The sequence below is a fragment of the Lepidothrix coronata genome, unplaced genomic scaffold, assembly GCF_001604755.1.
Source record: "Lepidothrix coronata isolate B3197 unplaced genomic scaffold, Lepidothrix_coronata-1.0 Scaffold154, whole genome shotgun sequence".
Lineage (NCBI taxonomy): Eukaryota > Metazoa > Chordata > Aves > Passeriformes > Pipridae > Lepidothrix > Lepidothrix coronata.
In genome coordinates this window covers 148,216-175,340 of record NW_016690334.1, presented here as the reverse complement: position 1 = coordinate 175,340, position 27,125 = coordinate 148,216, and the positions used below count along the sequence as shown (strand labels likewise).

Here is a 27,125-nt window from a genome sequence, read left to right as displayed (position 1 = left end):
CTCAGCAACACAGACCAGAAGACTACAAACCAGAGGGAGAAACATGGTTTGAAATGGTCTTCTGGCCACTGCAAAGCAACAAAACCTACTGTTCGTTAAACCATTACGTAGAATTAGCAGTTCTGCAAGTCGTGTGACACCTATTTAGTCACATTAAAGCAATCAGCAGCTAGTCAGCAAAATATATAGTGTTTCCAATGAAATCAGGAGTCACAGCAGCACATGAAAAGTTATGGCATTTGAAACTTGTCCACTAGTCCAAAAGTTTGGGAATCCTGATCTAAAACCAATCAAGTCACCATAAAATTAGAGCTTTTATTTTTACAGTACCCTCAAATTGATTTAGACGGAATTCAGGAGAGCGACACCACAGTCAAGAGAGGAAGTCAAAAGACCAAGCCAAGTTCTTTCCTGGTCAAGTCCCAACCTAGGGGTTCTGGAGGCCCTAAACAAGGACCAGCCTCAATCAGCAAATAGGTTGTATCTACACAGAGGACACATTTAGTTTGCCCAGAGCTTGAGCTGTGAAATAATCATGTTTCAGGCCTGCCAGGGATTAGGAGAGCCCACAGCTTTGCTCGGACAGATCCACCACTTCGGTCAAGTTCTTGGCCAGAACAGAACAAGAACTACCTTGGACACTGCTCATCTGAACAAGGGCCAGCTGTGGAGCTCAGCAATCCCTTCCAGAACACACAGGAACACAACCCAGTGAAGGTGCAGACAGAGAGGAGCAAGAGACTCAGAAAGGCAAGGAAACACAACGAAGAAGAGGGGATTCTCCTGGGGGTATGTGCATCAAGCCAGAACAAATGCAGTCAGAATCACTAATGCAGAACTGCCATCTTCTGCCTTTTCACAGACCACTAACAATCCCACTCCCTTTCTTTCTTGCAGGAAAGACTCACCAGTCTTTTTCTTCTTGGCTTCTTTGCTGAAGGCTCTCTCTGTGCAGTTCAGGAGGTCGCTCAGAACATCCACTGTTTCAGGCTGATTCTGTTTGATCACAAGCAGACAATAAACACTCTCAGAATTCCCCACTACCACCAGCAACAGAGGGAATTTACTCCAAATCTAAGGACCAACCTAAATAGGTACAGATATTACAACCAGCCACTACAACCGTTTTGCAGAAGAAAACATGAAATCAAGTAAAAATTGCTCCACTCAGCAACAAATCAAGGGCAAAACTAACGCTCAGGTCAAGCTTTGCCCCCTACATGTCTACAGTCAATATAAGAATCACAGTTTAATAGCTGCCAGTTGCCCATTTACAGAAGCCAGAGGCTGTAAAAAAACACAGAGAAACCCTCCAGCTCAGTGTTCAGAAAGCCCAACCATCACCCCATTTTATACCACGGAAATATTCTTCAGAGGTCTTACCTTGAAAAGATGAATGGCCATCGAAAGCAGAAGCTGCTGGAAAGCACCAACTTTGGCACTGTCTGATTTATTTTCCTTCTTCTGCAGATTCTTCACAGACTGAAGTGTTCTGAAGAAAGAAAGCTCTCTTGAGTTTCTCACAATTACAAGAGCAAATCTTCTCTTATACTCAGACTAAAAACGTGACATGTAGTACTTTTTTGAGTACTTAATATTTAATTTATTGAAACTGGACATACTTACAGCACAAAACCTTAACCCAACAATAGTATCTTACTGAGTGTGGCTTATAAATAAACTGCACTTGGGCACAGGCTTGATTCCTAATACCAGAGCCAAGGCCTAGACCTTTATGGAAAATGAACCTCAGAAAAGAGTCACTGAGAAGTTTGTACAGTCATTATTAGGAGAAAAGCTAAGCAGAGTTACAATCGTGTTTGGAGAGGGACTACAAGCAAAAACAAAAAAGGACATGATTATCACATAGTTAACACACAGAAGGAACAGGAAGAAAGGAATGTGGTGATGAGAAACAGAAAGGCCTTCTGAAACCCAGCCACTGGTGCAGGACACTCAAAGGAAAGAAAAAGAACTGCCACTGCCTGTGAAATGGCTCTGCTACAGCAGCCAGAACAGGAGAGGATGAGAGAAAACAATCTCTCTTTTACTGGCCCGAAGAGAGACCAAGACTAAGGCTTTTCCACCTTGCTCACATCACCAAACCTACACCCAGCCTCCCAAGCCTCTCACCTCTCCCAGATATCCCTCTGTTCCTTGGTAAAAGGTTTCACAGCTTTGACATGCTCACTGGAGAGCAGCTTGTTGGCATACTCAACCAGGAGAAAGATCCACAGCTTCCCATCTGCAGTCACACCATGGACGTGCTTCTCCCTCAAGGCTGCAGCCTTTGCTGTATCCCCCAAAACAGGCAGGGTGTTCAAAGTCTGAAGTAACCTGCAAATTAGAACAGCCAGCATGTTACTGTCACAGGAACCAGACAGCCTTCTCCCACTTTCCAAAATAATGCCCACCAGCACAGCACTCTCATCCCAGAGCTCTGGTCACTCACTGCAGCCCAGATTCACAGGGCCAAGTTTCAACCTCCCCATGTATCCAAGCTCAGCAGTGCAAAGCTCCTGGTCTTGGTGGTCCCAAGCACATCTGCTGCCCCCAAGGACACTATTATTGTCAGCTCTTTCCTATGCTGTGTCTCACCATGTCCTCTGCTTTCCCTCCCAGCTAAAAACATCTGTTATTACCAACTCCATCTCCCTTAGTATGGGGAGGACTGTGGAGCCATCAGCAGCTCACACACAGAACAGACAGAAAGCCAACATTCACCAGCATAACCCCACCACCTCTCTGGGCTCCTTCTCCTTCCAGCTTGCAACAAAGGCCATGGAAATCTTATGGGGAAAAGTAGTCTGAGCTCAGCTCCACATTCACCTGATCACCACACAGATACTCAGCAGGCTTGCCATGAACAAAACATGGATCTTTGAAAAATCCATCCAGGACCTCCTTAAAAAAAGCCATCCCTGGCTGTTGGAGTCAAAGAAATGCTCCAGTAGCAGCTTACAATTCCAAACCTTTTGCCCTGCCATTCACAGGCTGATCTTATGCTCAGGGAAAAAAGAGAAATTTGCAGGCATAAAGCACACAAGCAAATCCTTACCCAAAGAAGTAGTTTTCTGTCTCTGTATGATCCTGTTCCTCCAGGGGCTCTGATGGAAGGACACTCGCCTCAGCTATCTGGGAGGTCTTTTTCTTAGCAACAAAGAAGGCATGGAAGAAGCAAAACCTGGAATAGACGGAGACAGGAACAAAATGAAGACTCAGTTTGGTCATCACAAAGCAACACCAGACCCTGTGTGCAAACCAAACAGTGCCACATATTCACCATAATCTTATTCAAGGGAGTCCAAATGGTGAAAAAAGCCATTATTTACAATAAGACCCTTTCCTTGAGGTACACAGGGGAGAGAAGAGAGAAAAATACTTGGGACTTCACAAAAGTGAAGCACCAGCACTTGAGGCCACACAATACTCAGACAGTCAGATTTGGGTCATATTCTCCAAGACATTCTAAATGACAGATAAATACTTATTAAGACCTGATATTACAAGTAATATCTTCAAGCAGCTTAGGCAAGTAGGAATGGAAAATTTACTTAAATGGGACTAAAGTAATTTTAAGTGCCAACTACTTATGACACAGTTTACTCCAAGTTTGCAGAAGGTATTTTGAAAACAAAACCTAGCCAAAAGTGGTTTATGTTATGGAGTATTTCCACTACTGAATTTGCTTGGTGTCATGGGGATTGGTGGTGTCATTACTTGGAATACTGCTGTCAAGCTGAACAGAATCATCCCAAACACATGTGTCTTTAAACCACTCTCACCTGGCAATGTCCATCACAAGGCTCTCTTCTTTTTTCATTGCACTTTCAGTGATGTTCACCAGTCTGTGGATGATCCACCTTCTCAATCGAGCAATCTTGTGTTGTGCTCTTGGAATAAGGAAGGGGACACAATCAGTAGTTTGAAAACTATCCCAAAATAAACACAAACCACACAATCCATTACAGCAAGAGGTGATTTTCAGATATTTAGAGGTTTTACACTAAAGATGGACAATTATGTAGTACAGGTACTACAGGAGATATAATCTTCCCAAGTTTGCTTTTTACTATGCAAAAAACCAGCCTATTTACACACTGAGGGACTGCAGGTGAGCAAAAAGTTCTTCAAGAACTGCAGCAGTCAGTGGAGTGAGGTTATAGGCACACAGGTAACACACAGACACACTGGCACTCAGGCCAGTTTAAATTCACAGATAAAAGAGAGGCACAGGTTCTACAAAGACCTGAGAAGCAGTAGTGAAAGAGGAAGCTACTGGACATCTTTGCCAAGGCAGTTGTCAGGGCTAGAAAAAGAAGAGAAAAGGCTCTTTTGGTGATCCAGCCTGCTTTGGTCAGGCTGGCTGGTTCTCACTGTGTTTGCTATTTGAGGAATTGAATCCCAGCAAAAGAGTCAGATGCTGGGGCTAAACCCTCTGGGACAGAGGAAATAACCACTAATTGTCAACTCACGGCAAGGGAACCAGCAAACATTGTCTGTCCAAGCCAGACTTCACACAGGCAACTGCTGTCCCCACAGAGCAGAGGGAGGGAGGTGCATCACCCACATACTCACCCGGCTGCGTTTTCCCGGTTCTGTTTTTGCCGGTTACTTGAGAAGTCTAAACAACAGTCCAAGTCTGGCCTGAGGAACATATCTTTGAGCCAGCTGACGTATTTTTGCAAGGCCACTGCCTGCAGGTGTCTGACTACCCTGGAAGCACTCAGCCACACTGGCTTCCCCTTATGGGTAAGGGTAGAGAAGCCCATCATCACAGCCAGCTGCCTCTCCGGGTCATCGCAGTCACTCAGGAATTTATCTATGTAGCCTTCCATCTCTGCAGCAAACTTAAATCCCTGGGGAAGCTGAAAAACAGTCAAACAAGCAGGTTAGGAACTTCACACTCAGCCTGAGTGGCTCTGTAAGGACGTATCACAGAATCACAGAATGGCCTGGGTTTGAAGGGACCTTAAACCTCATCTCATTCCACCCCCTGCCATGGGCAGGGAGACCTTCCACTAGACCTGGTTGCTCCAAGCCCTGTCCAACCTGGCCTTGGACACTTCCCTTGTAAATCACTTTAAAGAATTTGGTAGCAGTGAGTAAATTAAAGTCACATGCCTGCACATTTGTCCTAAGGCTTACAGTAGGCCATCAATTCCAGCTCATGGTCTTCCTCTCAAAGGAGCAACCACTGTGAGCAACCACAGATTCCTGTCATGTACCAACCCCAACCCTTTAATTTGCACCTTCCAAAACAGCGAAGCTTCAGTGGGCTGGACCAGCTCTTATTTTGGGTGAAAGTCCAGGGTGTTTCTCACATCATCTGCCTTGGACTTTCCTTAGATGTGGAAATTCCCCACCATCAGTTCTGGCCTCATCCAGCAGCCCTGGAGCCTGTTGACCTACAGGGGGTAGAACAAATGCCACCTCCTCTCCCTGGTGCCTCAGAAGTGTTGAGAACTCTGAAATGAGGGGGAGTTGACATGTTTAACCTAAAAACCATATTCTGAGGTGTGGCTGTTTTGTGCTAAGTCCTACCTTCAGTCCTGCACTGACTCACAAGGCACAAAGCTGGCAGGCTGCTGGCCTTGGAACACTGTCCAGCAGCATGCAGACCACCAGGACACGGCCCATCTCACCACACCCCCCATGCCCTTATGGTCTTTCACAGCCCACAGTGTTGAATCCCACTATTTATTCTGAAAAAAAAATCCAAATGCATGACTGGAGAAACCTCAAAGAGGTGATTTTACTAAAAATTGCAACCCATCTCTAGTAAATTACTAAAACAACTTGTTTGGTCTAGCGTCACATCCAATACAGTGACCTTGTGGGAGCAAAAATATGGCTATAAATTTGTAATTAACTACAAATCCATCCAATTATAACATAAATACCCCTGCAAGAAATCTCACAGAGCACACAGCTTAATAAGCTCCTGCTTCCACTGCTGGAGAACTCAATACCTGTGCATCAATATGAAAACTGGGAGAAAAACTCCAGGAGAGACATTGTAAACAGGCTGATAGCTCACAACAGGGGGTTCATCAATCACCTCTCAACAACAGCAAAACAAGTAGATTTGCTCCCCTGTTGATAAAGTGGAATCATGAGGATAACTATCAGTAAACGTCAGGCTCAAGCTTTGTCTAGTTCCAACTCCAACAACCACCAGAATCCCATAAGGAAGTACAAGGTAACAGTATTCACGTTCCGAAATAAACAACTCCTGTCAAGGAACAAAACAAAACAAACCCACAAAACCAAAACCGAATTCAGACTAAGATAGTTTCTATTTTCTCATCATCAACAATAATAGGAGTTTCTCCTTCCACTCAGTCAATCACTGTCCTCAGGGGATTGGCACGTTTCAGACAGGAATTAAATTTATGTATTTTTTTGATAGAAGAACAGAGTCTTAATTCACTGTGCAACGAGAATAAAAAGCAAGAAGCAGGAAAACGAGTAAGTCAGTGGAGAAATACGGGCCATGCAGGGAGGCATCATGGTAAACATTACTATCAGAGCAAACCCACACATCTGTTGCTGCTTTGGTACCAGAAGAGAAAGACTGCACAGTCCTGTTTCTCCCAAGTGACAGCAATGATGTTGGGGCCCACAGAGGAGGTTTGGGATTATGTTACTACAAAAAGTTGAGCTAAAGCCTGGTTTTATCAACAGTCCCCTTTTATTCTTCCTCCCTTTATAGCAGGGCTGTGTTGTTTCCTGGCTTCCCAGGAGGGAAGAAGGAAGAGGAGCTCCAAAATCCAATTCCAAATCAATGTTGTGCTTAAACTTCAGCTGTGCTTATGGAAACAAGCACTAACAAACAAAAGCACGAGTTGTCCCTTTTTGTCTTTGCCTTCAAACGTTCATGCAACCCCCAGCACAATGACAGACAAAAAGGAGCTTCTGGACACACAGAATCAAAGGGACTGCTAAAGGATGACATCTGACACTGTCAATATGCTGAGGGCTGCCCTTCCTCTGCTCCCTCCATCACTAGAGCTTTCCCAGCAGCAGCAATGAAAGCAGGTGGGGCAGTGCTGAACAGCTTCCAAACCCTTAAAACAGGAACTTACAATTAAACAATTACAATTATATTGCAATTATATTCAGTCCACTGCAACCAGTGGTCATCCAATAACCTTGCTTTTAGCAAGAGTTCAAGGTCTAAAACGACATAAACCTTTTTTTATCCGGGATGATGTGAAACTAGGAGGGGGGAAGAGACGACTCCTGCTCAGGACAAGCTTGAGCACAAGCCCATTCAGAAGACCTACCTGAGTTGCTATCACGTGTTCTCCATAGTGCAGCATCACCTTCCCTTTGAGAACCACCTGCAGCTGCTCCAGGGACAGCACGGGGAAAGCACTGCCCAGCAACCGGTAGCACATGTAACTGGGTGGGAACAAAGCAGATCCCCTCAGGCTGAGGCACAGCAGTAAATCCACACACAGGGCTAAGACAGAGGGGGAGTGGGAGGGCAGCCAAAAATTCTGGGTCGAGAAGGAGAAGGGTAATACAGCAAACAACAAACAGGGTATGTTAAAACAAACCTCACGGGTCCTGGTTTCTCCTTCAACAGCCCGTTCTCCACAGCTTCATTCCAGAAGAGCTCAAAGGCACCTTCCTTCAGTGCAACTTGCAGCAAATCAAACACTACACTGGGCAATTTCTTGTCCTCCTTCTCAGACTTGGCAGCACTTTTCAGAAGCTCTACAAGTCTAGGAGAAGAAACAAAATAATGTGAGAGATCTGGCCTGGAAGGGGAATTGCTGAAGGCCAAACTCATCCTGCTGAAGGACATAGAACATTTCCTGAGCACTGCAGGCTGTGTCTCCTGGGAGAAATGACAAAGCCATAATTTAGGAACCGGTGTAACAGTTAACACCTAGCCCTTAACAGCACCTGCAGTGGCAAATGCAGGCAGGTATCAGAATCAGAGTCAGATTTCTCTCACTGCTAGCCAAGAGGAAAAGAGTGTTGGATTTAATGCTCCTTATTTAAGAATTTACCTGGGAATATTCTCCTCATTTACAACTGTAGGTGAGCCAAACAGCTTCTTCAGCTTTTTAGGTTTCAGCACACCGGGGAATTTCCTCATGCCCACAAGCAAAAGGTGCAGGTTCTCTGGAGATGTGAAGGCTGAAGAGAGGTCACCTTGCAAGATGTCAAACAGGACCTCCTCAAACACACTTTCAGGAACCTAGACAGGAACGAGGGTGAGAGCATATGAGAACATCTGGGGGTATTTCACTAATTTGCAGTGCAGTATCTGCATTGCAGGGCGTTTTACTAAGAGCCTGCAGTGTTCTGGAAACTTTAGAAAGTCTACATGGTGACACAACCAAAAATAAATAACGGTTGTGTCCAGCAGTGCCAGACAGTCTCAGGTGCTTAACCATGGGGAGTAGGACAATATGTTGTCATCAGACAGCAATTCTGGTCACCTGACTCCAGCTGCAATTGTTCTCCTGCTGTCTGACTGCTCCTGCCTGTACAGTCGTGCAGCCCACGCAGGAGGAAACTCTGTTTTGATTTAACACTTGGGAGTCTTCATATCTACAAACAATATCCACTTGAAAGATGGAAATAAACAAACTCTTTCTTTTACTGTATCTTCAGAGCTCCTTTACTCCCTGTCACAACATCATTTCTCTCCAAAAAGCTCAAAATTCAAGCTTAGGCTCAGGCTTGGTGCATAAAAACAAAGTCTGTTGATCAGAGCTTTCAACTTTCAAAAGAGCAGATGGTCTGATGTAATATCCCAACAAGTAAATGGGAAAAAACAGGCTATGGGTTTGTCCATGAAATCAGACCAAGCTAAACCAGAGCATCCTTCCCAGAATACAAGCCTCTGCTCATAAGCAGTACAGGAGACAGCTCCCACAGTTTAAACTCACTCTTCCACATCCCTTTTAACTTCCAGCTGTGAACAAACTAAGGGAAAAGCCGACCCCAAAGCCAAGCCCTCCCTCCTCCCACCCACCACGTGCTGTGCCTGTACCTCAGAGGTGATGTCGATGAGAGTTTTGCGTGGGAGATCTCGGAGGTGTGTTTGGTGGTTTGTCAGCTGCTGGAGAAGCTGGATGCTCTCCAGCAGAGCTTTCCGGTCCTAGGAAGGAAAGATAAGCCAAAAACAAAGGATGTGTACCAGAGATTAAGCTGAAGGCTCAGGTAATAATCCACTCTTGGGATGCTTATGCCTACTTGTAATAAAAACATAAACAATTGTTTCCTGGTAGGCCACTCATCTGTTCCCAAATTGGTGTTTTCTGGCAAACAACAGATCCCTTCTTTCCAGGAGAGGTAGGAACCTCCTGTACTACTTGACACAGTTCCTATATTCTAGTCAGGAACAAAGAGTCCATGAGTAATGCAACAGAAAAGAACTGAACTCGATACTTCAAGTCCTGTTGCATCATGAGCCAATGACCCTTTCTCTGTGGATCCTCTTTCCACACCAGACAGCCCCAGAACCAGAACTGACACACCCAGCAGCAGTGCTACCTTCACAAGCCGCCCAGACTGGAACAGAGCCATAACTCCAAAAAAGTTCCCAAAAGCAGCATTTCTCACAAGTTTCTGAAAAGAAAAAAAAAAAAAAACAAACAAACAGAAAAGGATTAAGAAAACCCTTTAGTTAGATTTCACATCCAGCTACAGCTCTGCCATAGGGAGGGAACACACTGAAAAGCAACTCCCTGCACGGTATTTAAGAACTGTCCTAGATTACCTTTTCATCACACAGGCAAATCTCAGCTAAAACAGGGCCAAATGACAATGTCATCAACCTACAGTTTTCACAAATATTTCTGTTATTTCTTTAGAGTCGATTGCTTTATCAAGAACTCCAAAACTACAGTATACACCAAGACTTCAAAGAACAGAAAACAATTAGTTTGAAGCAGCAGTTGGCAAATGCCATGAGCTGACTCACCTTTTTCACTTTTTCCAGATTGTGTTTTTCTTTTATCTGTTCCAGGACACTGCACAGTGGAATTTCCTCAAAAGTCTGTAAAACCTGAGGAGAGAGATGGAATAGCTCATTTTGCAACTCTTCCATTTTGTGAAGTTTTATTGGGTTTAGCTAAAATAGAGCTGAACAGTTGTTCAGCATAGCAGCAGATGTGCTGCTTTATTGGGCCAGAATAGAAACAACCAGATCAGTAAAGATGTGTCAGAACAGGAACTAGGCTGGGAGAGCTGAGGGGGTTCACCTGGAGAAGAGAAGGCTTCAGGGAGACCTGAGAGCCCCTTCCAGTGACTAAAGGGGCTCCAGGAGAGCTGGAGAGGGACTTGGGACAAGGGCCTGAAGAGACAGGACAAGGGAGAGTGGCTTCCCACTGCCAGAGGACAGGGTTAGATGGAATACTGGGAAGGAATTCTTCCTTGTGAGGGTGGTGAGGCCCTGGCACAGGCTGCTCAGAGAATCTGTGGCTGCCCCATCCCTGGAAGTGTTCAGGGCCAGGTTGGATGGGGCTTTAAGGTCCCTTCCAACCCAAGCCATTCTGTGATTCTGTGCAGACACAAATATACCTGCTGATATTAATTTTTTGCTTGTTTGTTTCCCTGGACATGACATGACAGATGAATAATGAGCACATTTTATTGCAACTGCCAGATCCTGTAACAGAAGCAATGAAACTTTTTGGCATGGGCAAGGCCCTGGTTGAAGTGGGAAGAACACAGGTTTTTCTGCTTTATGAACTTCTCAGGTCAGAAATTCTTCTTAGCTGAGGTCAGGTCTCACTGGTGACCCCAACTCCTGGGACTCTTTGCAATATTACAGACTCCATCAGCACGGAGGAAAAAAATCAAACTCTGAAATGTTTGTTAAAGGGTTCTCTTCTCAGATCTCCCACACAAACACCAAAAGCAAGTCAGTTTTAAGAAATCATAGTAGCACTAAATGCAGCATATTTGAAAACCTGGTCAAAGTTTGCAAATTGGGGATGGCTCTTGAAGCTGGACAGAATTCTGTGGAATGAATATGCTACCGGTATAGTTTATAACTTTATAAGTGCGTTGTTCCTAGAGCGGACTAGGACCATTTAAAACCAGTTTTCTGTTATGAGAGCCTTCCCCTGCCATGAGCACGCAGAGCTGGCAGAGGGGACCCCAGGAACTGACCGGGGGCTGCAGAGCGCTGGGAAACACTGACCTGCGCCAGGGCCAGGCTGAAGCCAGGGCGGGCGGCCTCGCGGGTGGCTCCCAGTCCCTCCACCAGCCGCTTCAGGGTGTACTTCAGCTCATCGTCCTGCAAGAGAGACCCAGCTGAGCCGATGGCTGCCCGCGCCCGGCCCGACCGGGGCCGCCCGCACTGATGCGCTCGCAGGCGGGAGCGGAGGGGACGAGCCGGGCTCGGGGGTACCCACCCGCACCCCCGCAGCCCCTCGGGCCGCCGCCTCACCTTCCTGCCCTGCCGCAGGTGCTGCAGGAGGTTCTCGGTGGCCGCCAGCCGCACCTCCTGCTCCGGCTTGGCGATGTCCCAGAAGAAGTCGAGGAAGGCGCGGCCCTGCCGCAGCACCCCGCGGGGGTCGGTCACCCCGCCGCCCCGCTCCTCCATCCCCTCCATCCCCTCCATCTCCTCCGTCCCCGCCATCCCGGCCACGCCGCCGCCGCTGCCGCACGTGGGGCCGCCCGCCCGCTCCGCCTCTTCCGGGGCAGCAGCGGGACGGGCCCGGCCGCCGTGTGAGCCGCGGCCTCACGGGCCCGGCATCTCCGCGCTGCCCTCACAGCCCGCTCCCCTCACAGCCCGCTTCCCTTATGGCCGCCCCTCACAGCCCGCTCCCCTCACAGTTCGCTCCCCTCACAGCCCGCTCCCCTCACAGCCCGCTCCCTTCACAGCCCGCTCCCCTCATGGCCGCCCCTCACAGCCCGCTCCCCTCACAGCCCGCTTCCCTTATAGCCGCCCCTCACAGCCCGCTCCCCTCACAGCCCGCTCCCCTCATGGCCGCCCCTCACAGCCCGCTCCCCTCACAGCCCGCTCCCCGCACAGCCCGCTCCCCGCACAGCCCGCTCCCCGCACAGCCCGCTCCCCGCACAGCCCGCTCCCCTCATGGCCGCCCCTCACAGCCCGCTCCCTTCACAGCCCGCTTCCCTTATAGCCGCCCCTCACAGCCCGCTCCCCTCACAGCCCGCTCCCCTTATAGCCGCCTCTCACAGCCCGCTTCCCTCATGGCCGCCCCTCACAGCCCGCTCCCCTCACAGCCCGCTCCCCTCATGGCCGCCCCTCACAGCCCCGCTCCCCTGAGCGTCCCCCGCTCCCCGCACACCCCGCTCCCTTCAGCCCCTCATCCCACAAAACCAAGTTCGTTTCCCCGCTGTGCAACAAGCCAGTAACGGCACAACTCGACAAACACATTTATTTATTCCAGAGCTGCGCAAGCCCCCGTGGTCGGCGCGTTCCACAAACACCAGACTTTTGGCGCCATTATTTATACCGAGAAATTCAGTTAGTAACTTTTTAAATACGCCCCGACTATCACGATTTATTATTAATTTCCATGCAAGTCACATAACCCCAAGTAACCTCTTTACATGCTGAGGGGATGTGTCTTCACCTGGGCAGGGGCTTTTTGACCTGTGATTTTCAGTATTATAATGAACGTAGGTCAGCTATAGGATACATGGACCTGGAAGATTTTGCCAGGTTAGCAATGTATACATAGACACACATCAACATCTTGTTTTAATACATCCTTAAGGGTTGTTACTTGTTATGTCCTGGGATGCTCCTGCTGCCTGCCGATCACATGCGGCCTCCTTTCTTGATGATTAGGTTGAAAGTGTACAAAGATCTCACATAAAAGAACATCCTGACTTCAGATACTCTTGACATATTTCACATTTTTCAACAGCCCTGCTCCCCTCAGGGCCATGTTCCCTCCCTGACCCTCAGACCAGCACCGCCGCAGGACTCCAGGACTTGGTGCTCCGGCTCCAAGGGATCCCCAGGCTCCCCTCAGGGAAAGGTGGACAGGAGGTATGGGCACAGCTGTTGTATAAGAATCTGTCATTTGGTTTTATTATAAAAACTGAAATAATGGCCTGGGGAAAGGAGGCAAACCAGTTGGTGCAAATGGCACTTTTTAAGGGCACAGGTCAGCCCATTTTCTTTATTTACAGTAAAATCCAGCACTATCTTCCACTGCCCTTCCAGGCTCCCGTGCCAGCCACGGGACTGCAGGGAATGAACGTGACCCCTGGAGCAGGATCCATCCCTGTGATCCCTAGAGGATTAACGTGACCCCTGGAGCAGGATCCATCCCTGTGATCCCTAGAGGATTAACGTGACCCCTGGAGCAGGATCCATCCCTGTGATCCCTAGAGGATTAACGTGACCCCTGGAGCAGGATCCATCCCTGTGATCCCTAAAGCATGAACATAACCCCTGGAGCAGGACCCACCTCCACGATCACTGCGATCCCTGCCCCGACCCCACCCGCAGGGACAGCGGGATGCTTGGGGGCACAGACGAGGCAGCTCCCGACCCACCGGGGCGGCTAAAACCGCCTCAGAGCCGCGGGCCGGGCTCGTGCCAGCACCGAGCGCCCCGCGCCCACCAGAGGCGTTACCGCCCCCGGGCAGATCCCGGGCAGACCCCAGGGGGGATCCCCGGGCAGATCCCGGGCAGATCCCCGTCCCGGCACCGCCGCGCCTCCGCACAGGCAGCAGCGCGGGCAGCCCCGGCGGGGCGGGGAGCTGGCGGCAGGCGCGGCGCGGGGCAGCCCCGGCCCGCGCGCCGCCGTATATAAGCGTTGCGGGGTCCTCGGGCGCGGTCCTGTCACGCTCGCACGGGGACGAGGCCGCGGCGGCGATGGCGGATTTCGATCCCTACGACGACCGGGCCTACAGCAGCTTCGGCGGCGGCCGCGGGTGAGCGGGGCCGGGGGCCGCGCCCGGGGGCTCCCCCCGCGCCGGGGGAGGCGGCGGGGAGCGGCGCCCCGCGGCTCCCGGCCGCGCGAGGCGGGGCCGCGGCCTGCCCCGCCGTGAGGGGATGGCGGGCGGGGGGAGCGGCTGCTGGGACCGCCCGGGGCGCCGCAGGGCCCTTCCCGTGGCCGCGGCCGCCCCGCTTTGTGCGGCGGGTCCCGGGGGGGTCCCGGCCGTGGTGCCGTGAGCCCCGCAGGGTTCGGGGCCGGGAGCGCCGGGAATGGGCGGGAGGAAGAGGAGGAGGAGGGGTGGAGGGTGTTGCTGATCCCGCCGGCCGCAGGCGAGCGGAGCGGGGGTTTTGGGAGGTGCTGGGCCGGAGCCAGGGCGGGCCGGCAGGGGATCGTGCACCGGGAGGAGCGGAGGGAGCGTCCCCGAAGCGGGGCAGGGGCTGTGGTGGTGCCTGCGGAGGGAGGAAATGGGAGGGCTTTGTGGTGCCTCCTCTCGGGGAGCCGTCGTCCTGCGTTATCCGGGGCTCCGGGTGCCGACTGCAAACCCCCGATCCTTAGGGAGAGGGCTCGCCCCTGTCTCCTTGCTGGAGAGTGCGCGTAGGGGAGGAGCTACGGAGACAATAACCAGCAATTAGGAGTTTGTCTTGAATCAGGTTAGGGAGGTGCGATCGAACAATGGACTTTTTGAAGGTTGGTGCTACTGTGGGTTTCTTTGTTGCACCAAACCAAAACAGCAGGTATAAAAGCATGGAATAAACTTCCTGGTGAGCAAATCTTCACACGTATGTTACTGTATCACCTCGTCTCCCAAGGTGTTTCCTGATCTACGCTGTTCATGTCTTTTCTGCTCTTAGAGGAATAACCTGGTTTCATTTCAGGTTCTTTGGGCAGCAGGGACAAGCTGCTGCTGGGGTTAGAACAGCAGTAAGTTTTCCTATCTTTGAAAACTCTCTGACCCTTAAGCTTTTTAAGCTCATTTTCATGCACAGATACCCTTTGTGTCTAATCCAGAGATGTCCCAGGGCAAACAGCTGATGTAGCCACTTACATTTCTGTTGTTTTCTTTTTTAAATTCTGTAACAAAATAACCTTGCCAGTGGCCTAAAGTAGCATTTGACACATAATAAATGCATATGTTGCTGTGCGGTGTAGCCTAGTCAGTGTAGGCACATTCTATGAAGTAATGAAATTACAGTTAAAATGCTATTTCATATTCAGATTTCTGTAACAGAGAACTTCCAACTTGCTCTCAGGCAAGACCTGGATCCTTGTTTGGAGAGCTAAAGGCATCCTGCAGACTAGTAGGTGCATTTACAGATGAGAAAATGTACTTATTCCGATCTAGCTGCAGTTTTAAGCCTCAGACACCACTAATATTAGAGTGCAACTTGTCCTTGCATCTGATTTAACGTTATTGCTAATAAGTTACTAACAGCTAATTCACAATTCCAGACCTTAACAAGTCTCTGTACTTTGTATAAAGTCCTGTAATATGGGAAGTCTAATGAAAACATGACTCTTCTTCTTGAAGGTTCTGATTAAAGAATCCCATGTTAATTTAAAGTGGCTCCTACTCATTTTTAGGCGCTCTAGGGGTGTAAGAGTAGTGTAAACTCAGTTGAGATACAGTAGTTTTTGTAAAAGCAGCATTTTGCATAACCTTTGGTGTGTACAGAGAGTGAGATTTCAGTGTGACAGATGGGAAATCAGTGCCCAACAGGTTCTGGCATATGTGAGATCTGCCTCTTTCTCATAATCTTCAAAATTATGGTGTAGGAGCACCAGAATTTGACTGGTGTGATGAGGCCTGGTTTGCTACCCCTCATGTGTCTGATGGTGCTCTGATTGAGAGCTGAAGCACAACACTATGGGATGCAGAAGTCACTTTATTCCAGATGAAGAACATGCTGCTGACATTAATTACAAAAAACTTACTATAAAGGCTGTTTGGGAACTGTTTTGGAGCCCGAAATACGACACAAACCCTGTAATTAATCATACTGAGGCCTAGTTGAAACATCTGCAGAGTTGAAGGGAACAGTGTTTGTCACTCCTGAATCTGGGCTGTTTATTTAGGTGTGGCTTGAAGCACTGAGCACCTTACTAAAGGTTAAGAGTCATTTGCTGAAATGCTCAGCTCAATGAGAATGGAGGGTTATTCCCTGTCCTTGTGGCAGTTTTTGGGTCCTGTGTCTCACCCATCCAGTGTTAATAGATGTCTCCTAATTTTTAGCCTTGGGGAAGCTTTTTGTTGAAGACATCTGATGCTGTAGAGGTGTCCTGGGTTGCTTGAATAAATTGAGTATGAATTTAGAGCTGTGGTCTTGGAGGCTCCTGGCAGAATTTGCATCCTGCTGATCCTTACAGTGCCCCAGTAAGGCTCTAATGTTGGAACCCAGGTAGGCTCTTGCCTCTGGCAAATCCTGAGCGTTGATCCCTAGGGAAAGGCTCTTTATCTCACCTACTGGCTTTCAAGTATATTTTTTGAACTTTTCACAGATCTTGTTTTCTAGAGAGAGAACTAAACTTTCCAAAAGTGTAGCTTCAAAAATGATAGTTCAGTTGTCCTTCCACCTCATTAACTCTGCCCACCACAAGGTAAGTTCAGTCACGGGGGTGTTGCTGGAAGCAAGCTTTCCTCTTCAGCTCTCTGGTTTTCTGGAAAGGAAGTCAAATCCTGTCTTTCAGATTCCCACACTGAGATGACATAATTATTACCTAATTGTGTCTGAGTAAGTTACACTGAGTGGGAAATGCAGATATTCATTCAACACTCTGGTGTGACCCAGTTCACTTGGTTCAGAGATGTTTTCAATTATTTTTTGACTTTTGTCCTATTCTGTTGTAAATGAGAGAATCTTCTTCCAATCTCATTGTTTGGTTACTGAAGTCAGCCCTTTTTTTAATTTATTTCACTGTTTCAGTATTGGAAAAATGTAGGGAAGTACCAAACCAGTTTGTTTTAGTGTTTCTATACCCTGGATTCAGTAGGAAGCAGTTTGGAACTTAGTTATTGACCACTCCTGTTCTTCAAACGGAAACTGAAACACCAAATGCATAGTTCTGTATCCGATAACCGAGGCCTTCGTATCAAATTCAGAAAGAATACTTCATTTCCTGACTTAAAATGAATCAAATTTCACAGTAGGGCCTGGATTTGCACACAGGCACCCCGGGAAGTTCTGGTGTGCTGTGGTAGAAACGGGGTTTGTCTGTGCCACACAAAATCCTTTTGGGGATTGTGGGTGTGGTTCCCAAAGTGGCTCAAGTGGGGGTTGCTGGTGAAAGCTGAGGTTCCAGCCCTTGCTCTCCTTCTCCTTCCCATCTTGGCACGGTGCTCTTTGCAGCTGTCCAGATCACCTGGTTGATCTGGCTGAGGATTCAACTCCAGGGTGGGTTTTTGGGTGAATCAGCTCACTGAGGAGGTCACTGGCAGCTCAGGAACGTGCTGAGAATGTGCTCAAGGAGGGGATGCCCCTTTGCAACTCAGCTGGGGCAATTCTGATCTTCCTGTAGAGCATAAATATTGATTTTTATTTTTTCTTTTGGCTGCAAATTAAACGCACATTTTAATAGCTGTTCTTTATGCCATAGATGAGAATTAAGGACAAAGACATGGACCTGATTCTACATATTATGGAATTATTTAGAAGAGCAACTCAACTCAGCTTTCTTGGAGTTCCTCCTTAAAACTTGGTCTTGTGACTGAAGTTAATTCTGCTATACATTCACAGCACCCAGCTATTGCAGCTTTAGCTCTCCAGTATGTTTTTGACTTGTTAATGAGACAAAGGCAGATGAGGAATATTGTCAGAAATGCAAAAATACAAACCTGGGTGGACACTAATTAAAGATATGTAGGTTGTGATTCAAGTATGTTTAGCAGCATGTTGATAATGGTGGTGATAAATGATTCCTGCATGGAGCTGCTGCCATAAAAAGGCACAAATGACAGGCTCACCTAGGAAGAGTTAAGGAATCTTATTCAAGCTTAATGCATCATCTGATTCATTAGCAATAAAATATTTATTCTGGAATGAGGAAAAATACTGACAAGTACCTTGCTGGCCCAATGGATTTTCTGGCTGCATGCAACCAGCCAGAATAAAAGGAAATAATAAAATTATTTGACCTCCTGGATTTTAGGTAGGATTCTGCAGCACTCTAATTGGTCCATGTCACATTGGCAAATCTGCTTTAGTACAGCTTGTGTTCCACTGGGCTCTTAAATGCACAGGGAGCCTCTGGGAAGGGGAACAAACATGAGCAAAGCCCAGCAGAAGGCAGGTGATAAAGGGAAGATGGGCAGAGTGGAAGGGAGGCATCCCAGGTAAAGATCAGAGGTTCCTGAGGGAGGCAAATGGTGTTGGAACCAGTGGCATCCTGTAGCCTGCAAGTCCAAGAGCTTTAACTTCAGGTTGCCTTGTTACCTTGCTCTCTGTACAGGAGATGGTTTGGCTCTACAGGGATTCACACACAGGTGTGTTACAATGGCACAGTAAAGAATTTAGCTGGGACAATTTAATTCCTCAGCAGCCAATGCCAAGAGACTGAGGGATGAGACAGGGAAAGACCACCTAGTATACTGCAGTTTGTAATTCACGACACAAAGGAAGAACTAAACATCCAGACAGCACTGAAATTAGTTTTTCTGCCTTAGAACCCCTTGCTCAACCAAGTTTTTTATTGTGTGTTTGATTCAAAGCATTCCAGTCCAGGTATCTTGACAGTTATGGCATCAACTTCAGACTTAGAGAAGGTGTTTCTGTTAAGATAAATGCTGCTGAAATAATTTAGATGATTGTGGAGTAGGTATTGATAATATACTATTTGGTTGAAAGCATTGGATCCAGCTTAGTGTCAGGATAAGCTGACAAACAAATACAAGTATTTCCTCACTGCTATAAATTATTCTCAAAATTCTAGTCTAGGATGTGGTTTTGAAGATATAGTGGTTTTGAGCAGGGGACAGTAGAGATAGGAAACATAAGGTCTTAATGAATTGTGGGATGAGAAAGGAGTTCATTCATCACCTTGTTACTGAGTTCCTCTAATGCATTAAAATACATTGTTTGTTTGGTTTTTCCATGGAAGTACTGCACCAGGTAACACTGGAAAGGAGCTGACCAGGAGTGAAGGTGGCAGGTGCAGGCAAAGGGGTGGACAAACTCCCAAAGCTGTGTGACAGTCCCCACAGCCCGCAGTGTGGCTGTGCTGGGAGTCACTTCCAGGGCACTGTGCTTTTTCCAACAGGTCTCGTGGTGGTGGCCTTGGTTCCCGCAGAAATAAAGAGCTGCCAACAGAACCCCCTTTCACAGCCTACGTGGGAAATCTGCCCTTCAACACTGTCCAGGGAGACATAGATGCCATCTTCAAGGATCTCAGCATCAGGAGCGTGCGGCTAGTCAGGGACAAGGAAACAGATAAATTTAAAGGTCAGTGTTCCGACCTGGGTCGGCTGCGGGAGGAGAACCGGGAGGAGAAAATAAAGCCACTGCAATGGGGAATTGCAGTCGAAAGCACAGTTGATCTTGGGCTCTTTATGTTGAATTATGGAGGTTTCTCATTTGAACGAGATTCACTGTTCCTTCCATCATCTTAAGATACACTTGATGTAACCTGAGTGACAGGAGTCAATATTTGCCCTGCCCTAAAAGGGCTTTCTCAAACCTTGTTTGTCTTGTATGAATTCTACCAGAGCTGAAGTGTCTGACCCACTTAAGACCCGTGACCTTAAGCATTGAGTACTTACACAGTCTTCCTGTACTTCAGAAGATTGCCATTGCTTCACCTCTGTCCTTTTTTAGTAGACAGGGAGAAAAAGCAAGTAGATAAACCATTCAGGCAACTTTTAGAGGATGCAAATCTAATTTCCATTGGAATTGGCCAGTGGAAAGGGACTATTATTTGTAAGTTACTTTTAGGGGTGGAAAAGGCTTAACTTGGAGAGGATCTTTTTGAAAAGTAATAAATCCACTAAGTAATGTGATGACACAAAATCACACTGCTGGCCAAGAAGGTATTTCAGCTTCTTGTTTAAAAATATCAAGAAACAAGTGTCAATATTCACCTAAACAGTTGGTATAGATCAGATCTAATCTGCAATGAGAACTCTGTGGAAAAGGGCTCTTGGCATTCACGTAGTGCCCAGAGTTCTGTTTCAGGATTTGCCCCATCATTAACAGGCACAGGTAAATGCATTCAATATTAATGCATCTTGCACTTACCACAGATGGAAAGAGAAGGGAGGCCATTAGCAGATGTGCAGGAGGAGCAGCTTCTTACAAAGGCCTTCTAAAGTGCTGTTAACTTGAGATTTGTTTTTTACAGGATTTTGTTACGTAGAGTTCGATGAGGTGGAGTCACTCAAGGAAGCTCTTACATATGATGGTGCAGTAAGTACACTTGCAATTAATTTGTGAAATCAAAGATAAACATAAGTCTCAAACTCCTTTGCAGCCCTTGTGGTACATCCTGAACAGATTCTCCCCTTGATTTAACAGCTCTTGGGTGACCGGTCACTCCGAGTGGACATAGCAGAAGGCAGGAAACAGGACAAAGGTGGCTTTGGCTTCAGAAAAGGTGGCGGGCCCGATGACAGAGGTGACTTCCATTTTTCTAAGTAGCTTCTTAAATATAACGGTTGTAGTTGTGTCTTCTGGTGCTGAACTAATGCTAAGACAAGGCATGCAAGTGAACATGAAAATTCTGTTGCGAGGAGAAATGTGGCATATACACATATACACGTTTCTAACCAGCTGCTGCCGCTCCTGAGGTGCCTGGAATTGAGCTGTGCTTTGTGTCCAGAGGCTGGATATGTTGTCACTCCTAGCCCAGGAAGTGAGACCAATACCCCTAATAATGTGCTGTGTCTTGCAGAGGACATTCATAAGCCCAACAGTCTGATCTGCTACTATTTTATGATGATGTAAGAAAAGTGAGTAAGCACAAGTAGACAAATGCTTATTTTGGACTGTGTCTCCAGTTCCAGTGTGAAGAGAGGCTTGGCTGTAGTTAAAGCTTGGTTGAACCAGACTCACTAAAGGTTTCCATTGAATGTGTATTAGGGAAACTTTTCTGACCATTTATTCTTGGTTCATTTAAACTGACTATTCCTGTGCAATGGAACTTGGTAGTACTGAAAGGAAAGGATTTTCCAGCAGCATGACTTTTGGACATTGAAGGACTGAAACGTTGGTTTGGTATCCCCTTGCCCAGTCTTTCCCACAGCTTCAGATCTGAACACAATTGTGGCTTTTTTCCTAGGAATGGGAGGAGGTTCCCGAGAATCCAGAGGAGGTGGATGGGATTCCAGAGATGACTTCAATTCTGGTACCAGTATTCACACTTATACAGAGAGGGAGCCTAAAAGGCACCGAAATGTTCTCCTTTTCATTTGTCCCCCTTACTGCTTTGATTGAATCTACTGTATGTGCCCACTTGGACATCCTGCAGCTGTGGTGGGATTCCTCAGGGGGAATCTTCCATTGCCTTGTGACAGAGGAGAGAGTCTTGATTGTAAATTCTGTGAAAGCACCCTAAGTGACAGAATACTTGTCCAGATGTAGCCCACGGTGTCTGTTTTAAGCATTTCTCAAACATCTGGCAGAGCAAATTTCTCAATAGTAGCAGAGACAGACAGGTCATGTGGAAAGGCTGATACTCCTTCAGAGCAGAGGCTTTCACCTTCTTAGGGAGATGTGACATATTACGTGTATTCCTGCAGAAACTGACTTCTCCAAAGATGGATTAGTGTTCCAAAGTACTTTAAAATGCAAAATATTCCTGAACTTATACTGTTACAGCAATGCAAGCAGCAGCAAGTGACTGAGCTTGCTGAGTGCAAGGTAGTGACAGAGCCACCGGGTTTGCTCTTGCCTCCCAGTCAGTTCCTACCTATTAGAATCCAGGGTGGCATTAACACAATTGCTTTTGTCCTCTGAACTCGTGGGTTTGGTCCATTTTCTGATGGGGAGATGCTGGCAAGTGCAACTTTGCAATGTCTGGTCTCTGCGTGAGTGGAATGGACGATGTAGGAGCGGTGCCAAAGTGTGCCCTTGCCACCAGCATGGATTGGAAGTGTGATGCTGGAGAGAGGAGCTTGCTACAGCACTGTGCTTAACCTGCCTTTGGAGCTAAGCATTCTGGTGCCACAGCTTCATACCTTCCTTGGCAGCTTCTCCAAATGTGGATGCATTTTGGCCTGTTAAATGCTGGACGAGTGATTTGGGAGCCAAAAGTTTAGCATTTAAGTCTTAGTTGCTACAAAAGCTTTTCTTCTCAGGTCGTACAGCCCTGGATCAAGTCTTTAAAGATGGTTGGTTTGGCACTGAAGTAAGTAAGGGACAGCTCTGCAACTCTGCCAAATACTGAAGTGGAAAGGAAAATCTCAGTTGGGAACCAAACAACTTTCTCTTCCAGGCAGCTTCTGAAAATCTGAGTATATTCCCTTTCCTGTGCTGTTAAATTGAAGTATCCTCCTCCAATTCAATGCAGGCAGTGGAGGCTTGGAGAGATACTCCAGGATAGTCACTGGTACAGACTGGAGCTCTGGTCAGTGACAGACAGTTCCTGATTTTTTTGATACATAAACTGAAGAAATATAATCAGTTTAAAATCTGATATTTTTTTTTTTCCCCTCAATCCTTTAACTAGTCTAGTAAATACCTTGTCACTTAATGGTACAGCTAAAAAGCCTTGGGGTTTTACTCTGTTCTGTAAGGACTGTGTATTTCACTACTCCCCAGCTATTTTCCCCTTTGCTCTGCTCCTGCAGATTTCATGCTAAGGCTGCAGCCAGTGGAATCTTCTGGCTACAGAAGTACTCTGAGTACTTGTAGTGTTGTCTCTGAAGTCAGCTAATGGTGTTAACAATCTGAAGTTGCAGCTGAAGCTCATATTTTAAGCTCACTTGACCCACTCTCCAACACTCCAATAAGCCTCTAAGTGGATAAAGCTCTTTCTGAACTTGGCATAGTATACTTGGTTTCAAAGGGAATCTGAATGACTCTTCTAGAACATGTTAGACCTCTGCGAAGCAAATCTGTCTGCAGACAAAAGGCTCAGTGCACCACCTTGGACTGGCAGCAGTGACTTGCGAAGTTTTCCAGTCATCCAGATAAAAATCTAGATGCAAAACATTGCAAAATATGCTCTTTAAATCCACTGTCTTCCGTCTTCAGGATTCAAAGATGATGACTTCTTGGGAGGTCGGGGTAGAGGAACCCGCCCTGGAGACCGGCGACCACCCGGTGCCTCCATGGGAAGTGGTGGCACCGGTCGCTTCAGAGATGGGCCTCCCCTTCGTGGGTCTTCCATGGACTTCAGAGAGCCAACAGAAGGTAAACTCCTACCTTGTGTAATTCCCTCGTGAAGGAGACTCGTGGTTCCTCTGTCAGGTGGGAGCTCCTGCCCTCGACAGCCGGATCTCAGCCCTGGACTGTTTTCTCTTTCAGAGGAAAGAGCACAGCGACCCCGACTGCAGCTCAAACCTCGAACAGTCGATACTCCCCTCAATCAAGTAGCCAACCCAAACTCTGCGATCTTCGGCGGAGCCAAGCCCCGGGAGGAAGTAGTAAAAGAGCACGACTGAGTCTGGGGTTGGGAGGGAATGGGGAGGCGGGAGAAAAAGCAAGACAGTACAGAGTGACTAGCTCTGCTGGAATGTCAACCCTGCAGTTTACCATTCCTGCCATCTGGTATTTGTCCTCTTTGAAACCGAAAACACAGAGCTTGTGAATGCATGTCAGCTGTTAACAAGTGGTTTTTAGTACGTTCTTGGCTTTGCTGTATCTAGTGCCTGCTTTGTGCTGAGTTGCCCTCTTCTGTTTCCTTCCAAGCAGCACAGTTGCCAGTAGCAAAGGCAGTGTGGCTGCTTCCACGAGCGTGGAGGTCTCTGGACAAAGGTGCTGCTTCACTTCTTCCTTTCTGGGTTTGTTTTACTTTAGAAGCACAGGTTAGACTTAGTTATTTCCCTGTATCGTTTCCTTTTACTTCTCAGTGCTCCTCTTCTGACCTGCATGTCTCGTTCTGTATTGCTGTGGCTCTGAAGAGGAAAACTGAAGAGTCCAGATGAGTTGAACAGAGGAACGTACAGTTCTAACCGAGCAGTGAAATGCCATTTCTGACAATTGGTGATAGTTACTGTTCACAGCAGAGCCCCTTAGAAAACTAAGGGGGGGGCAGCTGCCCTTTCACAGGGGTTGCCAGGAAGGATCAATTTAACAGATGCCTTGCCTGACAAGCCTTGGGAATAGCTGGTGGAATCAGTATGGATAAAGCCTCTGCCAGCAGCCTCTTCCTACTGGCTGTTGACTTGCAAATGGTACGATACTACTACACCTCTGAGCTCAAGGTTAGAGTGCTGCAAAAACGTGCCTGTTGGAGCACAACTGCTCACTGGCTCTTTCTGCTTACTTTTTTGGGTTTTACATGTTTGGTAAATTTTTAAATGAAGTTTCTACCAATAAAATTTGACTTTTTTATTTTTGTTGAAGGAGTGTATACTTTGCCATGCAGTATTTGATCGCCACTATCCCCTGTATTTCTTTGCCCAGTGGGGGTACAGTTTTAGGACCTCAGCTTTTAGAATACCTTGAAAGTGGGCAGATTAGAAATCCTCTTGCTTTAGATTCTCATGTAGAAGTTTGGGTAAAAAGCATCTCGTGTTGCTGCACCTCTTTTCACTTGGAAATGTTTCTTGCCAGTGTTGTGCGGGAGGAGGGAGGGGAGGCTGGAGATAAAAGGAGAGATCATTAATGTTGAAAACCAAAACCTGAGGTGTGGATGTGTCCAGTGCATGGGAAAAACTTGGGCCCCCAGTGCCAGTGGTGAGAGCCTTCAGATAGAAGGGCTGGCACCCCAGAGTACTTGCAAGAGGAGTTTGGAAGCATGGCTGCCCCACTACCAGCACCACTGCTAGTGATGAATTTCTTCCCTAAAAGTTCCTGTTGTAAGTCAGAGTCCCAGCAATTTACAGAACTACTCTTTCCTTCCTGCTGCCTTTCACTTAATCTGCTTCTGAGATAAGAACCATTTGTCTAACACTAATACTTAATTTAAGACAGACATGCATTTGTGTGGTTGTATTCCAAACCAATAATTGATCTATTTACATCTTCAATGTGGAAAAGATTTTAAGAACAAATTCCCATATAAAAACTCACCTCTAGTCAAGACAGTTGACTTTTAAATGTAAAAACAAAGGAAAAAAAAATAAGAAGTGAATTCCAAACACTTAACACATTCTGCTTCATAACAAAATAAATTTATGGATATGGTATTTTGTGAATGATCTTTTAAATAAAAGAAAACATTAAGTAATATTTAACATTGGTCTTTATTTGAGTCTGCTCTAGCATGTTTTTTCCCCCCCTCAGTTTTCAAATATTGTGTTAATTTGTACCAGAGCTATTCTGGTACAAAATAAGGGGGGAAGAGGAAAAGATAAAGGGGAGGAATCTAATATAAACAGTGCTGGAACAGTGAAGTAAAAATTGTTTATGGGTGGAAATAAGCCCAAGTTCTTTACCCTGTGGTTTCAGTGTCACGTCAGTGCCATTGCTGAGGCTGCCAGGTGGGACTTGGGGGTGCTACAGCTCCTCATACTGTGTCCCACAGGCTGGGTTTCTCCCAACTTTTCCAACTGACCTGTTTTCCAGTAGACTTAACAGTTAAAGAGACTGTTGCCCTGTGGCTTTGAAATACATGCTTATTGCAGGGTAAGTTAAAAGAGGTAGAGCCATGATTTTATTGAGGAAATGAGCTCTGACCTCCCTGCTGGTTTTACTGCTTTCCATGGCCTGAAAGGATGGGAAGTTCTTGCCTCTGGCTACTCAGTCCCCCTTCTCTTTAGACCTCTTTGCTGAGCTTGAGCAGAGTCCCAGCCCTGCTCTGGAGCCTCTGGGTGTCCTCCCTGACCCCACCCGGGGTGTGTGTGGAAGGGCAGGGCTGGCTGGGGGAGTTGCTGCCCTGCAGCTGCTGCCACAGCTGGGCTGTCAAACCCAGCAGTGGAACCAGTGATTTCACCACTGCATGGAGGAAAGGAGCCCTGATTTGTGAGAGAGGTGGCTCATCTTGGTTCTAGAAATCTTTTTCTGTATCTGCCAATATTGGTTTGGTCAAGGGTTTCCCACTAGTGAATGCAGCCTGATCCCAACATCATTTAGTACCTTTTCTTTTCCTTTTTATAGTTCTTCATATGCAAACATTCATGGTTTCTTTGGAGCATTCCACACTGTGCTTCCCATGCAGCTCAGGGTCAGACTCCTCCAGTCCTTTTTCTTTCCCTCCTTCAAAGCTTTACCTGATGAACATTTTCCTCTACAGAAGCCCATCAAACCAGCTTGTGTCAACAGTTGACACAACTATATTTAATATATGGATGTGGCATTTGAGTTTTGTAGGAGGAAGCAAGATTATTTTCTCCCCATCCCACCAGCAAAAAAGCAGTTGAGGTTTAACCTGTAATGCTTGACTTTATCTGCAGCTTAAAGCTAAGCCTGGCATGGCAAAGCCCAGACCGAGCAGGTACCAGCAGTGTAGCAAACAGATCATTCACTCTCTGGCTATTCCTGTTCTCACTGAGTTATTTCTAGTAGCTGTGCAGAGCTTTCTTGGAGCTTAAACTTAGAAAAATAAACAAAACTGAAGGTAGGAAGGCAGCAGGCAGTTTTTGGAATTGGAATTGAGTTTGCTACTGTTGGGAGTGCTTTGCTGTGTTTCTCCTGTTGGGTTGCAGGTGGGGAAGGTGGGTGTCTGGAAGAGCTGTGGGACACTGCAGGAGTGAACAGCAGCATCTAATGTGCTGCAAAACTCCCTGGCAACCACCAAAAATTAAACTCCACTGAGCTCCCAAGCCCAGGAAGGCCCCTGGGAGAGCTCATCCCAGTCCTCAGGGCAGCACCCAGTGCTGGCATCGCCGTGTTGCCGACTCGTTGGGCTGTGCAAGCCTGGAGCAGTTCCTGAGGGTGCTCTTTGTGCTTGTGGCCATCAAGGTTGTTCTGATGGCTGAAGAAAGAGGTGGAGGAATGTCCACACACTCAAATAATGGGCTGGTGGTGGTAGAGTCACGTTAAATTCATGCCCTCAAGTGTGGCTGCACAGGCCTTCCTAAGGCAGCAACAACTTGTTCACCTGCTCCTGAGATGTGCTGAGACTACTGAAAGTCTCCAGTGCTGACCATGAATTTCTGAAGTTCTGCAGGTGTCCCAGGGCTGGTGATGATGGGGGACT

At 47.2% G+C, this 27,125-nt stretch overlaps 2 protein-coding genes across 3 annotated transcripts in view; one reads left to right on the top strand and one right to left on the bottom strand.

The window, feature by feature from the left end:
* The window catches only part of MYBBP1A (MYB binding protein 1a), a 56,313-nt gene extending 44,684 nt beyond the window's left edge, over positions 1-11,629 (bottom strand). Inside the window, exons 1-14 of the mRNA XM_017828969.1 lie at positions 11,423-11,629; positions 11,174-11,269; positions 9,950-10,033; positions 9,520-9,594; positions 9,017-9,124; positions 8,025-8,215; positions 7,566-7,733; positions 7,290-7,407; positions 4,579-4,868; positions 3,786-3,893; positions 3,059-3,184; positions 2,134-2,337; positions 1,384-1,492; positions 909-996 (exon numbers count right to left, since the gene is read on the bottom strand). Coding sequence (XP_017684458.1) covers positions 909-996; positions 1,384-1,492; positions 2,134-2,337; positions 3,059-3,184; positions 3,786-3,893; positions 4,579-4,868; positions 7,290-7,407; positions 7,566-7,733; positions 8,025-8,215; positions 9,017-9,124; positions 9,520-9,594; positions 9,950-10,033; positions 11,174-11,269; positions 11,423-11,614 — 1,957 coding nt within the window. The 5' untranslated portion in view covers positions 11,615-11,629. The remainder of the gene's footprint in view (positions 1-908; positions 997-1,383; positions 1,493-2,133; positions 2,338-3,058; positions 3,185-3,785; positions 3,894-4,578; positions 4,869-7,289; positions 7,408-7,565; positions 7,734-8,024; positions 8,216-9,016; positions 9,125-9,519; positions 9,595-9,949; positions 10,034-11,173; positions 11,270-11,422) is intronic.
* Positions 11,630-13,771: 2,142 nt separating this feature from the next.
* Positions 13,772-25,216, top strand: EIF4H (eukaryotic translation initiation factor 4H). 2 transcript variants are annotated; one of them, XM_017828937.1, is made up of 7 exons: positions 13,772-13,890; positions 19,146-19,327; positions 20,223-20,287; positions 20,396-20,495; positions 21,159-21,224; positions 23,075-23,233; positions 23,348-25,216. In XM_017828937.1, exons 1-7 carry the CDS (start codon positions 13,832-13,834, stop codon positions 23,482-23,484), a joined length of 768 nt encoding a protein of 255 aa, XP_017684426.1. In that variant the 5' UTR covers positions 13,772-13,831; the 3' UTR covers positions 23,485-25,216. The 2 variants fall into 2 exon arrangements, with proteins under 2 accessions (XP_017684426.1, XP_017684427.1); XM_017828938.1 differs by lacking the exon at positions 21,159-21,224.
* Positions 25,217-27,125: the final 1,909 nt, after the last annotated feature.